Here is a 15270-nt window from a genome sequence, read left to right on the forward strand (position 1 = left end):
TTATAAATTGTAACAAATTAGTTTAGAAGATGTTTGCTCTTTTTCAAGTTGGTTTTATCACCCCTGGAAATTTTACTTATTCGTACATTGATTTTTGTATTATTTTGCACAGAAATTGTAAAACATACATAACTTTGAAGCTAATGATAATTATGTCTTAGTATTTGCAGCGACTTAGCATGTAATTGGGAGAATACAAATGCGAAGTTGCTAAACTACAACTTACACATTTTAAAAGTTTTACATTCGTCAAGGAAAACGCTAAGACGCAAATCGGTGCTATAGAAATAAATTTTAAAAGCAATCAAAATTGTATTCCTTTGGTTATCTATTGACCGTATTACCCTGTAGTTTGCAAGTTGGTTAATATAATAGATCATTACATGAGGGGATACTCACGTCTAGCGCCCCCTTGATGATAGGGACCAGCCTGCCCGACATAGAGAGTGGACGCTGAGTCGAACACAAGCTCCTGTGGCTCTCTCTTCACAGGTATGGTGTCGTACTTCTCGCAGTTGAAGTACACGGTCACCTCCTCTGCCGTCACCTTCAGGGCGAAGCGTCCCCATCTGCTGAAGGACGAGGGTAACAGGAAGCTCGCCACGGACTGGGAGGAATAGTGGGTGGCCACGTCCGTGTATAGGAGGCTCAGGTTCGACATCCCCGCCCCTGCACCCCCTAGGTGCACTCCGAGCTCCACCACCTGTTATAACAGAGAACAGAAATGAGTACACCTAAAGTAGTTATGCTGGTAAGGGTTGATTCAATATGAATGTTCAGTTTAGCTCCAGTTCACCTTCCTCTTAGGCCAGCGTCTGGAGTCTAGCGCTGTCACAGACTTGACTCCTGGAACTTATTACGGTGATGTTGGTCTGAGAAATCCTGATGAGACAATGAGAATATATATTCACATAGATTACTCTATACTTTCTATTCTAGGGGTCTCTGATGCCAAAAGGATGTAAGTAGTTCACTTAAGCTTCTTTGTTGCCGACTTTCTTTTGAATCTCTTCTGACAAACATGACTCCAGATTCCAGTAATAGGAAGGTGAACTGAAGCTAACCTTAACATTTATATGGAAATGAGTATTTGGGAAATAAACTTTAGATAATCTAAGAAACTACACATTATCTCCAATGCCCTGTGTGGAAACTATTATATTTTCACCAACAAATATCATTAAGCACTCGAAAGGGCCATCTTAAAATCATTCTGTTAAATGTCAGTATTGCCGTCTGAACGATAACGTTTGACAGAAATTTCCTGAAAAGTTTAACTTGATAAATGGGTTGATTCAATATGAATTTTAAATTAAGCTGCAGTTCACCTTCCTCTTAGTGCAGTGTCTGGAATTTAACGCTGTCACATATTTGACTCCTGGAATGTTCATCTGAAGAGATACAAAAAGTTAACGACGAAGAAGCTCAAAAGGAACAATTTACGTTTCGACTTCAAAGACACCAAGATCACAAGTATAAAAATATTTTGTAATCCCAGTGAATTGGCATTCTCAATTGTGCACCTGATTAGACAATGAGAACACCTCTTCACCTAGATTACACTATATTTTGTAGTCTATGTGTCTCTGGTGTCAAATCGCTGTAAATAGTTCGTCTTAAGCTTCTTCGTCGTCGACTTTTTTTGGATCTCTTCATACTAACATGCCTCCAGATTCCAGGAGTGAACTCTGTGACAGCGTCAGATTCCAGACTCTACACTAAGAGGAAGGTAATTCACCTTCCACTTATAGCTTGAAGCTAAACTCGACATTCATATTGGTAAATGGATATTTCTTGGTCCAAAAAAGAATGTTTTTGAGATCAAAAGTTAGAAGTGTAGTTTGCCCAGGTAATCTGTCTCTCTTCCTGACTGTCCTTCTGTGCAGTAAGTAGTTCTGAGTATTTCTCTTAGAAATATGAACAAATATAACATGTTAGTAGGTACTTAATAATATTATTTACAATTAGATTTGCTGTGCAAGATTTATTGTTACTACAAACGTTCATATTTAAAAGTTCTTTGCGTGTCGGAAAAACATAATTGTTGACTTAGACGAATTGGTTACGATTATTTTGTTATCTTCTAAACTAAGCCAATATATGCAGTTTGAAGCTTAAAGTACATGTTCAAACTTACCATTAATTTACGTTTATAAAATTACACGATAAAATTTATCACTTTTAAATTAGTACTACCCCAGTTGAAACTATTGAAAATAATAAATAATAAAAACGAGCGAAGCAACCGATAAGAGAAACTGAAACATTGTAATTATTGTTAGTTGTAAAATTAGCTATGCTACATCCAGATTAACTTTGACTCCGAAGTGTCAGTTTTATTACCTACATATATACAATTGAATCTTTTAGCACCCTCTTAGATATAGCATGTACATATTTAACATATTTTGTCACCATGCATGATTTCTAAACATTATATTAGCTGTACTACTTGGTTCTCGATTTGAACTTACCGTATCCAAAGGATTGACGACGGCGAAGAGGAAACCACCCTCCTTGGATGCCAGCTTTACAGTAGCGGTGATAGAGAACTCGGCGTAGAAACGCTCGGGTAGGTAGAGGCGGTACGGGGATTTGATATCAGACCCGGGCTTGAGCCCCATTGCGGGGAACCCCTCCAGGCCGTAGTCGAAGAAGACGGTGTTGGGGTCATCGAACGGTATCTTGATAGCCTGCAGCAGATCCTTCTCGGTCATGTCAACTGGAACACAATTTCATGTATTTTTAATAAACATTCATCTAAAAGTATGGTGCTCTATCTAGTAACTGAAATGGTCAATTCTCCAAAAAAAAAAAATGAATTAGTAATGCGCGTGTTCACTTCTATAAAGTGTTTTCTCCTTTAACATTTCAATGAGTGCAAATTCATACTTACTTTAGTTAACATTTGTATCGTTAACAAATTATGAACGATGTGAACGTTGATTTTAACTCCAGTGCACCTTCCTCTTTGTGCTAAGTTAGGACACTGTTATAGATTTTTGACTCCTAGAATCTGGAGTCATGTTCGTCTGAAGAGATAAAGCATCGGGGTCTAAGAATTCAAAGTTTACGTCGTTTCGACATTAAAGACAACTAGAGTACAAAATATAGTGTAATCTAAGTGAAGAGGTATTGTCATTGTGTCATCAGGTGCACAAATGAGTGCACTACAATGTTTTAGGCGCCATTTCTTAACACAATAAAAAAAAAGGTTTTCTCCGTACAACGTAGACAGTGTAATAGGAGCTCTTATTCACATTAGATGAACCCTACCCAGCATAGCAACGTTGTTTGATCAATGGCTAATTTCTTCCATTCCAAAAATTGGTGAGTTTAAGAATTTCAATTACAAACTATTTGAAGGAAGAAAATTTAAAAACACTGTTAAAGTTCTTCACTGTCTAAGCTACTTAAAAATGTAACAATCTCAACAATGCTCTTTGATTAGTTTTAGTATTATTTTACATATCTAAATGTTATACAGTAACACGTTTTTATATAAACCATATTCAAAAACTTAAGACATAAATCAAAACAATGACGCCAATTAATTCATAAACATATGTAACTGAAACAGATGGTTAAACTTATTAAAAATCCAAGATCCTCTTCTTTAACAATGCCTGAAAGGAATTCAGTAACACAATTTAGGGTTCAATTTGAATTTGTGTTGTTCCCCATTTCCCCTGTTTTCAAAACGGAAAACATTGACCCATGCAAAAAAGAGATTATTTTTGTTGCTGTAAACGTTTACAAAAAGTTCTTAAACTACGTAGAATTGTATATTTCTGTGACTTAGAAATATACATGTTCCTAGTGAGTCCCTACAAAGCAGTATGCCTAATAATACTTAACCATACTGTTTGATGTTCATACAATATGTACTCAGTCTCAACTCCTACTAATGTTCTAGCAGAAGTCCTCTAACATTCCGGCATTAACTTATTCAAGTGATAAGTAAAGTTGAGGTTTAATAGTTATATAAGCTTTTATGTGTTAGTCCACTTTGTATAGTTCGGTAAACTGATTCAATAAATCTGTAGCTTCAATTAATACGCTTATTAGGTTTCATGTAACATGTAACGTTTCACATGATGCAATTAATTTACTAAGCTTTTACTTTGTATGGAAGACGCTTAAGAGTTTGATTTCAAATGAAAAGCTTTGAGAAACAACCAGCTAATAAAGTTTACAAACTAAAATTGCGTTGCAGGGAGCAAAATAAAAACATGTTAATAGTTTCATAAATTTTCGTTAGATCATTAAAAAAGAAGAAAGTTGTTTACAAACCACAATAAATCAAATATATTGACAATAATTATGAGAATACTTAAGCCATTGAAGCGTAATAAATTAAAACCATAGCACAATTAATTTTCGATAGTTACATCATTGTCAATTCCCGAGTTTTATCACAAGTACTGTACTAGCAAAACTAGTTTGATTATTTCTTAAACAATATGTTAATTGCAAGGTAGAGAGTGCAAAAATGTTCACTGACGCTCAGCCAAGTCCCGTGGAGTAAAATGTACCATCATCCAACTAGATTTCTTCCAACATATAAATAAAGGTTTATGTAAAATTTCAAGTATTTATCAGTTCTTTCTCAAGATATAGTGCGAACAATCGGGCAGAGACGAAATTATTCCAGCACCTCGACTGATAAGCTTTACTAACGCTCAGAAAATGAAACAACTAAAACTAAGTGAACATATTGAGTGTTATCATTTTATGCTATGTTTCTGGACAACATCCTTTAGAGGGGCAGTGTATTATATCCTGAAACATGGGGAGTTTCTCCAATGTTTGTCATTTAGTTTAGGGATGTTCGCGAAAATTTCGATACAACTTGGCAGTATAAAGCCCTTCTCTGTTTTAAGATTGTTATTGACGATGGAAGGTTTAAAAATATAATAGGATAATGGTCATTTGCCATTGTTATATGTTAAATATTTAAAATGTAACTATACTTTTGACAAAAGTAAATCTGACAGCATAGGCATCGGGTTTACGGTACTATATTTTTAAAGAACACCGTCCCAACCATAGATGAATAAACGAAAACTATCTTTCCTCAGCGTCTGATAGAAAGCAGTCATGACTTAATTAATAACAATTAAAAAAATTGCATAAATGAAAGATTACAAACTTCTCATTCTCAAGGAATATGATATTATAAATTATTTCAAACGTTAAGACTCATACTGTATTCTTTTAATCGAGAAACATCGGTGTATATCTCAATGTATTTTTAACAATACTCTCGGACAGTATATCTTATCATCAGCAGATAAAGGAACAGATAAGAACGCACCAGGGATAGGAGTGAAGTAGTAGCTGCACACTACGACCTGACAACAATCCGACCGATCGTGATCCTGTGTGGGAGGTACGCCTACCGTATTAATGTTTCCATGGTTACTGTTAATGTTCCTACAGTATTAAGGCATCTATGGTTTTATCAATAAGCTTGGTGATTTATAGTTCCTGTTATATCGAGTGTTTAAAGAAACATTATACTCTTGGACTTATCAGTGGTGAAGTTTGTGTTTCAGGATTCCTTGTTGCTTATTGCGTAATATCAATGTCGCCTAGTAAGATAATTAATATGGGAATTGTCACTACCTCTACATCGTCTGAGCTGGGAGCGGATGTGATAACCTGCAAATATACTGAGAAGTAGCGATAAGATAATCGAATACAGCCCGAGTATTCTCATATTTTAATGCATCAAAAAATTAATTTAATTGCTTTTGGAATGAACACAATTTCTTTGGAAGAATTGAATTCAAACCTACAGTATTCATTCGTTTACACTAATAGTATTCAAATAAAATATTCAAGAGCTGTATTCGTATTCATATACAAGTATTCATTTGAGGGTTTTAGATGAATTTATACATATAGTATATATGGACTATGTATAGATAAATAATTTGGTGGAATAATTAAAATACTTGACAAAATTTATAATTGTGCAAATATTCAAATACATTTATAAACAATACAGACAAAAATAAATGTTTATTTCATGTTGTTGTGTAGAAATAAAAGTGATTGAGTTATTTGGCCTCAATCTATTTTTGCGGTCATTGGTGACAAAACATGCAGTAGAAAATAATCTTTCAGACGTGACTGAAGTTGCAGTATACAATTGTATTTTCCGAAGTTCATAAATCACAGGTTTGTCATGTTGTTAGGAGGCACAAAAAGGCAAACGATTTGCCCACCTTTTTGGCAGGGATTCTTTTAAGTATTCGATTCTCCCATCACTACTGAGAAGCAGTGTTATGGCCAAGACGACGCATGTTCCTTCACCTTAGTTGTGTACCAACCTCACGCAAGAAATTGACCTGCCCTAGGTGGATTCCCCTGATCTGCGCCGCTCCAGGCGGTGACTCTACGCTCATCAGAGATCTGTTTGACAGGTTGCAGCCTCCGTCCAGCAGGCACCTCTAACCGGACTGCTTCAGCTAGCAGCGGACTTAAAAGTTTCATAACCATACCTTTTTTCCACAACACATAACTCATCTAGCATTTTGTATTTTTGTACATATTTGGGAACAAAGCTATAATTAACATTTTAATTAATTATTTAACAACTAATATAATATTTATTGAGTTGAATATTATTATTATTATTAATGGATGTGTATGAAACCAGCTATTTTTCAAATAGTTTTTCTTACTAATGTGGAAGATTCCTTGATTTCTCTACCCTCTCAGTTAAACTAATTCACGGCTAACAATCCTGAATTTGTCTGTAGCTCATTGATTGATAATGTTCAACAGTAGTTGATTAAAACCATTGACAGTCTCTCAGAGGAGAATGCTGAGTTTAAGTCTAAAATTGAAAATTTGACTTGTGAATTAGCTGTTTTGCATGCTTGAGAACTTTCTAAGGGATGAGAAATGTGAGTTAAATGAGTCTCTGCAATGTCAGAACACTGGGGTCGAGGATAATGAGGTTATATGTAGGGATCTAACTACTTATAAAAGCAATATAGTTAAATTAGAAGCTTCCCTTGAAAGAGTTCGTCAATGAAATAAAGGACTTATAAGTGGCTTACAAAATTATGTTCTTTCAAATTCTAGCTTAAGTCCTACCGTCATAGCTAATAATTTAGATTTTATTATTGCAGATAAAGATAAGGCTCTCAAACTTTTATCTGCCAAACTCAACGATGCTATGGTGGAAGGACACTATGTCATTTGAGCTTGGGAAGCTGCAATCCCGGCTTAAAACAATGCAATCTTTCAAATGTTTGGATGACTCTACTATTCAATCATACTTTTTATCTATAATGACTGCACAGCAGCTTTATCTTCCAAAGCGCTCTTTGTGGGTCCAGCCATCAGTGAGCTCTTAAGTCATGGTTCCTCTGAAGTTGTCAAAAAAAATTGAACAATTTAGGGTTCACTTCCTTAAAATTGTGCATTCTTTTGCATAAATAATAAAGATAAGCTGGAATGGACTAAGAGTGATGCTAAATCTATTGAACCTGGTAGAGGCTCACAATGGGTTTGTTGTTTGTAGGTAATGTAGATAAACTGGCGTATCATTTGGACTCCTTGGACAACGATAATCTAAAACATTACAGTAGTCTAATAAATTGAGCACTAGTGGATACAATTTCTTTTCAGTTCGCTGTCAAAAACAAAACAGCCACCTTGAGTGTGGTCTTAATGTAGTACTTAATGCGAAAGTCATACTTTTTGGTTATTGCTCAAGTCATTACGTAAGGGTTTTGAATTAGCACCATCAGTGTTTTTGGTACCGAGCCTGTTGAGGAAAATACTGTCTTGCATGACAATCAGACACCTACAAATGTAATTCCCCCCTCCCCACTGTGAAAATCTTCAGTTAGGCTGTAGTTTATACAGAAAAGAAACGTCAAGCTCTTAATTTAAGAAGGGTTAATAGTAAAGAGTGGAAAGTCGTAAAAAGTAAAAATATTAAGAGAATCAAAGCCTTATCAAAGCCTCAAGGTGCTAATAAACACATGAAAAATACATTTTCAGTTCTAGAATTCTTAACCCCACCATATGTTCCGTTCAATTCTGGTGGCGAATCTGTCGATTTTAAGAAACAAACACAAAGTGAGTAGTTCTATAAAGTCATCATGCACTAGTGCGAACAAAGAAATCACTCAATTAAATCAGAGTGTAGACGACAAGAGAAAACGTGCACAAATAGTTAGCAATTAGCGGTAGCTTTATTTCTAGTTTCTTGGAAACGAGTACTAAGGGTGGTGCAAGTGTGTTCTTTTGGGTAAAACCTAATGGTAAGTATGATGAAATATTCAAAAGTGCAAAAATTGAAGCTTCCGCCAAGAGTAAAAATGATGTTATTATTTTGATGGGAGATATAACATTGCAAACGGACGCTGTATTCAGTTAAAGGAGGAGCTGATGTACCTGATGAAGTAAAATACCATTTAGATACTTATGGTATTTTTATATTATAATCAAGTCAGAGATGGTCTGAAATAATTAGCTGTTTTTGCAATGCTGAAAGAACTTCATGTTAAATTTTTTATTTATTATTTCTAGGTAACGCCTTTGGAGGTTACATGGATTGTGGATACATAAGCAGCGAGAGAACGCTGACTTCTGTACTGACACTTCTTCTACTACTATGGGTGACGCAGGTGATACTTTTGGAAACTATACATTCTTTGTTTAAAGTTGGCTTTTGACAGTGTAAGAATTATGAAGGAAACATGGTATTCCGTGAAATTTTCCATCGTTAAACGACACAAGAAATCAGGAACACTACGGTCTAAGATTTGCAATCTGGAGCATAACTACTATCTAGATTAAAATAAACAAGTCATACCATAGGGTTATGGTACAGATAAGTCATAACATCCATTGTCTCCTTTGTTTTAAGTTTTTAAAATACAATGGAAGGTGTGGAAGAATAATAGGATTTCAGACATTTGTCATTATTATATTTTACATGGTGATTTACTCATGTTGCAAGATTTAAATTGTGAATTTTTGTGTCCACGCGCACACTCTCAAACATAGGCGTATAAAAACACAACACTAGCTATTACAACCAAACTTTAACAAGCAGGTCCTAATAGGTCTGCACTAAACGACCAAGCACTGTGAACTGACTAGAGGCCAATAGGAAATGGTGATTGCCGCAACAGATACAATATTGCGATAAAACAGGAAACGAAAGTAGGCTTTTTTATTATTGGTTCATTCTACACGAACTTCTTAAAGCAATACTGTCACTCCCAATTGGTTTAGTAGACATATATAATCTATTTGATACTTTAGCTTACTTTATTTTTTTTTATTTGTACCATAAGTGCCCAAATTTCTACTAATAGTTGTTTTATAAATTCAGGTGTTCAGTCGGATTCCGTTATATGCCCCCAACGCTTGAACTTTTTTCAATGAACTTAGAACGTTATAAAACGATGTAGTTGAACTAACATTATGCCCCCGACGGTAATTTTTCATTTACGGATGATTATAATTAATTACATTGGTTACTTGCTAAGAAAAAAGGGTACTTACATATTATATCGACCACACCCCTATATTTCTCTAAACACAAAAATTCAACAAAAACAAACACTACCAAACAAAAAATAAACTCTTTATTGAAAAAAAACACACAAATTTTGTTTTTATTCTTTATCACACTCCGCCACCCAAAATGCGAGTGCCTCCTTTGGTGTTGCCGAAGCCCGCGCTGATGTCAACGAAAGAAAAAAATCCCTCGAGATAGTACTTATCAATAAAATATCAAATTCTAGAGGGGCCGATCAGAAATATAAATTGAATTGTAATGGAAAGGCAATTATGTACCGTGCAAAAAACGTAAATAATCATGTGATGCCCCGCGGCCTGCCGTAATCGGGATTCTCGAGAAAGATAAGATAACAGCGACAACAATACCGATCACAATACCTGGAAATGCTTTTTGATTGTTGGAATGTTAATTCTGTTACTCAACTACATCGTTTTATAACGTTCTAAGTTCATTGAAAAAAGTTCAAGCGTTGGGGGCATATTCTGACCAGGTGTTCATTACTAGCGCTAGAGTTTCAGATCACATTTTATAAAAGCAGCATTAAACTTGTCCTGGAGTTACAAAATAGAATAAGAATGTTGAGATAGACTTTGCCGACACCTAGCCAACGCGTTCAAGTGTTACCTAGGTGATAAGTGTTCTCATTGTCCCATGAGGTGCACAATTAAGTGCACTACAATCTTTTAGACACTATCTCAAATTATAGTGGAGTAACCAAGTTTTCTACTCACAACTTATTCTATAATGAGAAGGTTTGATTCATTGTGAATGTTGAGATTAGAACCAGTTCACTTTCCGAGTCCACAAATAAACACAGAATGAGGTCAATAATTTAACTCAAAAAAGCGACAATATAAAAGAATTTTACGTTTCATGTCCAAATATTTAGCAAAGATGTTTAACTAATTAACATGACAGATTACAATAATTATATAACACAATTCTATACACAGACTTTAGGATATTTCATGGACCAAGAGAATGAAAAACCAAATGCAACCAATGGCCTGTGTCTTTTAGTTTACCATTTGTCTGTCTGTGTGTGTGTTTTTTTTTTTAATTTTTACTTTTTATTTAAGAAACCAGTAGGAATGAAACTACTTAAATTTGGTATAGTTATTTTTCTAGCAGAATCTAATCGAGATAAAAATCCATAATATATTATAATGTCACGTGTCAAGATAGTGGGATGTTTAAAATTTTAAAGCCTAATACTCTAGAAACTGATAAAATGATGAATATTTTTTAGTTTCCAATAAAAGTTTCCAATCAACATTATGGCATCTAGAACATAAAAATCTGTCAATATAATATGAGCTTTTAACTGTTTAACATGAGCTGAACCCACCACATGAGGCCAAAATGCGTTAAAGGTTGTATGACAAACCATTTGTATTTATGTCTTTACATAAGTGTTATTTTGGCAAGAATATAGACCCCTTATACAAATATAAATGTGTCCCAAATAATAAAAGATATGCAAAGAGATTTAAAAAATATATGACGTTCCTCATAAGTTATTAAACATAACAATGCTTCAATCAATTTCCAATATGGTAAATACCTATTTCACAATTATACTAAAATATTTATAAACGTATGGTTTGATTAAATTTGCCATCTTTATATGTTGCAAAATCTGTGTAACAATGGAAAATGTCTAAAAAATCTGTTATCCTTACAAACTTCGCCATCAATTATAAACTTTAATAAGGATGTATTTTGTATCGTATTGAAAAATTAACATTTGTATAAGTAATATAATCATCATAATGAGAAAGAACAATATTTTCAACGTATAAAATCAAACGAACAAACGCTACTATAGCTGCTAACTAGCGGCGACTCGAGGAACTCGGATGGGGTAGTTCTACAGAACGCCGACTGAGAGCGCTAAACTCTCCATATACATCGATGGACCTGATTAACATCTCTATCAAAATTCGTCGTTGTTATTTCATTATCAATTGTAGATTATTGTTTCCTACCTGGTTTAGAAAGCCAGAATACATTTTTGGAATCAATAGAGAGCAGGTCAAGAATTAAACCAAAGAATAAGTTATAAAAATAAGTAAATACTATGTATTTTTCCAATTTTATTACAGATAAAATGTCACTTTATGTGATTCTAAATATATGCAATGACAACAGGTTTGTAAAGGATTTAAGAATTTGAATTAACCGTATCATGCTAGCATATTAGAAATACAGGAACACAAAAGTGTATTAAGTGGTTGAAAATTGCCATTAAATGAAATACATGAACATATTAACTTTTTGAACATCCCTCATATAAAGTAATGCGATCAACATTTATTTAAATAAAGAAACTATTGAATCAACGTAAAAAATAGACAAAATTATTATAACATCCCTTACAGTACTGCAGAATGACTATATTGATTGTTATTAGGTATTACATTGAAGATTTAACAACACTTTTAATAAACAAATTATATAACTGTTTAGTGGCTACAATAAAATTTTTCAAAAAAAATGTGAATCTCTTCCATTTTGGACGTATTGGAAATTAAATACATTATAAGTACTGGTGGTACTTATAATGGTAAAATAATCCTTTAAACACCTAAATTATTAGTAGTTCATTATGGGCTATAGCATAAAAAATATGTATGGAAAATTATTATGAACAGCTGCTACATTACAACCGTTACTTGAGTGGAATTCACTTAAATATTAGTTATGGACAGACCATATGCAATAGTGCTATATGTGACTAGATAATGACATGATAAGAGCAAGGACGTAGCCAGCGAGGGGTTCTAAGGGGTCCAGACACCTGGCCCCCTAAATTTTCGATAACTTTTCATAATATTAAAATATTATTCTTTGTTTGAAGGTTTTTTTGACGATGGAAGGATTGTGAAGGAAACAGGATTTTCCGGACATTTGCCATCGTTCAGTGAAACAAGAAATCAGTAACACTACGTTTCGAGATCTGCAATCTGATCTCTTCTTCAGGTAAAGAACTAACCTAATACATAATTACAAACTAGGTTAAAATAAACAAATCTTACCAAAGCGTTGTGGCACGCCTTAGTCAGGAATCGCAACCTACATGTTGTTTGTCATATTCACTAACTCTATAAACATGCACATGCACTCTATACCTGAAGAAGAGATCAGATTGTAGATCTCGAAACGTAGTGTTACTGATTTCTTGTTTCACTGAACGATGGCAAATGTCCGGAAAAATCCTGTTTCCTTCAAAATATTATTATTATTAAAATTATTTAATATTACTGACATGTATTGCTGAAAGATCGTTCTCGACATAGAAACGGGTCAAAAACTTTTAAAGGAATAAAATGGGGCCTTACTCTTTGTCCACTAAGGGATAATATCAGTTGCCTGGAACACCCCTCAAATCTTTTTCTGGCTACGTTTTTGGATAAGGGTTGTGATCTTGCTGCTTTATTATTATACTGTCTAAAAGTACCTATGTTTCGTAATGGTTAAATATCGCATACATTACTTGTAATTAGTTAGTGTAGTTACGCATGTGCGAGTGTGTAAGATGTATAGCGAACTTGTATAAGAAGTTCCATGTAATTACTTTTTGTAGTATTTAATATGTCACTGAAATGATGACGGATTTACGTAGTTAGGCAGTTGAGTTTTCAAAAACATTTCCTACTTGGGAAAACGACGAAACTCGATCTATAGCGGTTCTTTACAACATATTTGCGAAACTGTCATTGCAAAACTTTTGTAACGCTAATTAATATAATAATTTTCATTTCAACCATCAAGTTTTTCGCGGATTTTTACAGTTGTGCTGTGACAAACTTGAGTGCCAAATGTTATGTAAATGCGTCCTGAGCTTTTCAAGATGAGCTAGTCGCTGTATTTGGCTTTTGTATATGTATATAAGAGGATATGCTTAGAATTTATCAGTTATTAAATATAAAGTTGCGTAAGCATCCTTTTTAAATGGCATAACAAAACACTCCTGAAAATAAGTAATGATCACTGGAAGATATCCTGATCTCCTGATCCATTTCAGAATAATAGGACATTAAATTGAAAGTTGTAGGGCGGCCCTCAAGTCGAAAAGTTAGACAGATTTTATGAGTGCCAATGAAATACACCGGTTTCTCTGCAGTATTTCATAATATTTTTATGAATAGCAATAAAATAATTCAGTAACACCTAACTATGTATACCAGTGTGTAACAATATTTAGTATAATATTAGTAAGAGCACTTATGATGTAATATGGTAGAGTCCTGTAATTATCTTGCATCGAAATTACACATTTTTAGAAATATATTATTTCAATGTTCATTGATAAAAGGTTAAAAAGTAAGCAAAATTCGCACTGGGTCATAATTTAGTTTCGAATCAATTTTACTTCACACATTTTGTAGATTATATTTTGTTACCATAGGAAAAAATCATTTATGTACTCGGTCTGAGAAGCCTACTGCAGTCAAAAATAGTATAGCCCACTTTTCAGTCTTCTTCCTGTCAAAACTATTCCCAGTGTCCTAGTAGATCGCATTGTTACACCAATCAAGAAAATAAATTTACCCGTACACGTTGGTCAGACAAGTTTACTTAGCCTAAATCAAGAAGCGTCTACATCCCGCCATTTTAATCTACTTCTGGTCTAAGGTATTATTTCCGGTGCTGTAGTAGTGTTTGCATTGTAACTATTCTACTTCCCGCTATTTTATGTACTTCTAATCTAAGGTATTTCCGGTGTTGTAGTAGTGTTTGCGTTGTAACTATTCTACTTCCCGCTATTTTATCTACTTCTAGTCTAAGGTATTTCCGGTGTTGTAGTAGTGTTTGCGTTGTAACTATTCTACTTCCCGCTATTTTATCTACTTATAGTCTAAGGTATTTCCGGTGTTGTAGTAGTGTTTGCGTTGTAACTATTCTACTTCCCGCTATTTTATCTACTTCTAGCCTAAGGTATTTCCGGTGTTGTAGTAGTGTTTGCGTTGTAACTATTCTACTTCCCGCTATTTTATCTACTTCTAGTCTAAGGTATTTCCGGTGCTGTAGTAGTGTTTGCGTTGTAACTATTCTACTTACCGCTATTTTATCTACTTCTAGTCTAAGGTATTTCCGAGCTGCAGTAGTGTTTGCGGTGTTGTAACGATTGAGAAAATACACATTTATACGCTGGTCAGAAAAGTTTACTTTGATCAATTGCGTCTACTTCTGGCCATTGTAATTGACTTCTGGTCTAAGGTGAATCTGGTGCCACAGCAGGTTTGCATTACTGCCATGGTAAATAACAATGTTTCGTCATTATCCAACCAAGTCACTAGGGAATGTTCCTCATGTCATATAACGTCACGGTTCGACATTCTACTTTACCAAAGTAACGCCAATACACAAAGTCAATCCTTATTAGGTATAATCCCATATTTTTACAAGCTAAATATGTCTGCTATACATGTCTCTGCCTAGCTGACATGCTTCTTCGGGACAAGAAATAAAACAGTGCTCTTGGCTGAACAAAGGAAATCCCGACTTATGAAGCCGGGTACTCCATTCGGTCCACAGAGCTACCTGAAGAATACATTTCCTCTCAACAAGTAAGAGTAGGTAGCTAGAGAATGCCGCATAATTGACCCACTGCATTAAAATATTAAAAACTGAAATCTAGAAACGACTCAAAACGTAATAACTGTGAACCAAATAAATCCATGTTTAGCCTACAATAATACCCACAG

At 34.3% G+C, this 15270-nt stretch overlaps 1 protein-coding gene across 1 annotated transcript in view; it reads right to left on the bottom strand.

Moving 5' to 3' along the window:
- Nucleotides 1–364: 364 nt before the first annotated feature.
- Nucleotides 365–15270, bottom strand: part of LOC124353592 (collagen alpha-1(XV) chain-like) — a 642040-nt gene continuing 627134 nt past the window's right edge. The window contains exons 3-4 of the mRNA XM_046803505.1: nucleotides 2475–2722; nucleotides 365–703 (exon numbers count right to left, since the gene is read on the bottom strand). Of these exons, the coding sequence (XP_046659461.1) occupies nucleotides 380–703; nucleotides 2475–2722 (572 nt within the window). The 3' untranslated portion in view covers nucleotides 365–379. The remainder of the gene's footprint in view (nucleotides 704–2474; nucleotides 2723–15270) is intronic.

Source organism: Homalodisca vitripennis, chromosome 2, assembly GCF_021130785.1.
Source record: "Homalodisca vitripennis isolate AUS2020 chromosome 2, UT_GWSS_2.1, whole genome shotgun sequence".
NCBI classification, from domain to species: Eukaryota; Metazoa; Arthropoda; class Insecta; order Hemiptera; family Cicadellidae; genus Homalodisca; species Homalodisca vitripennis.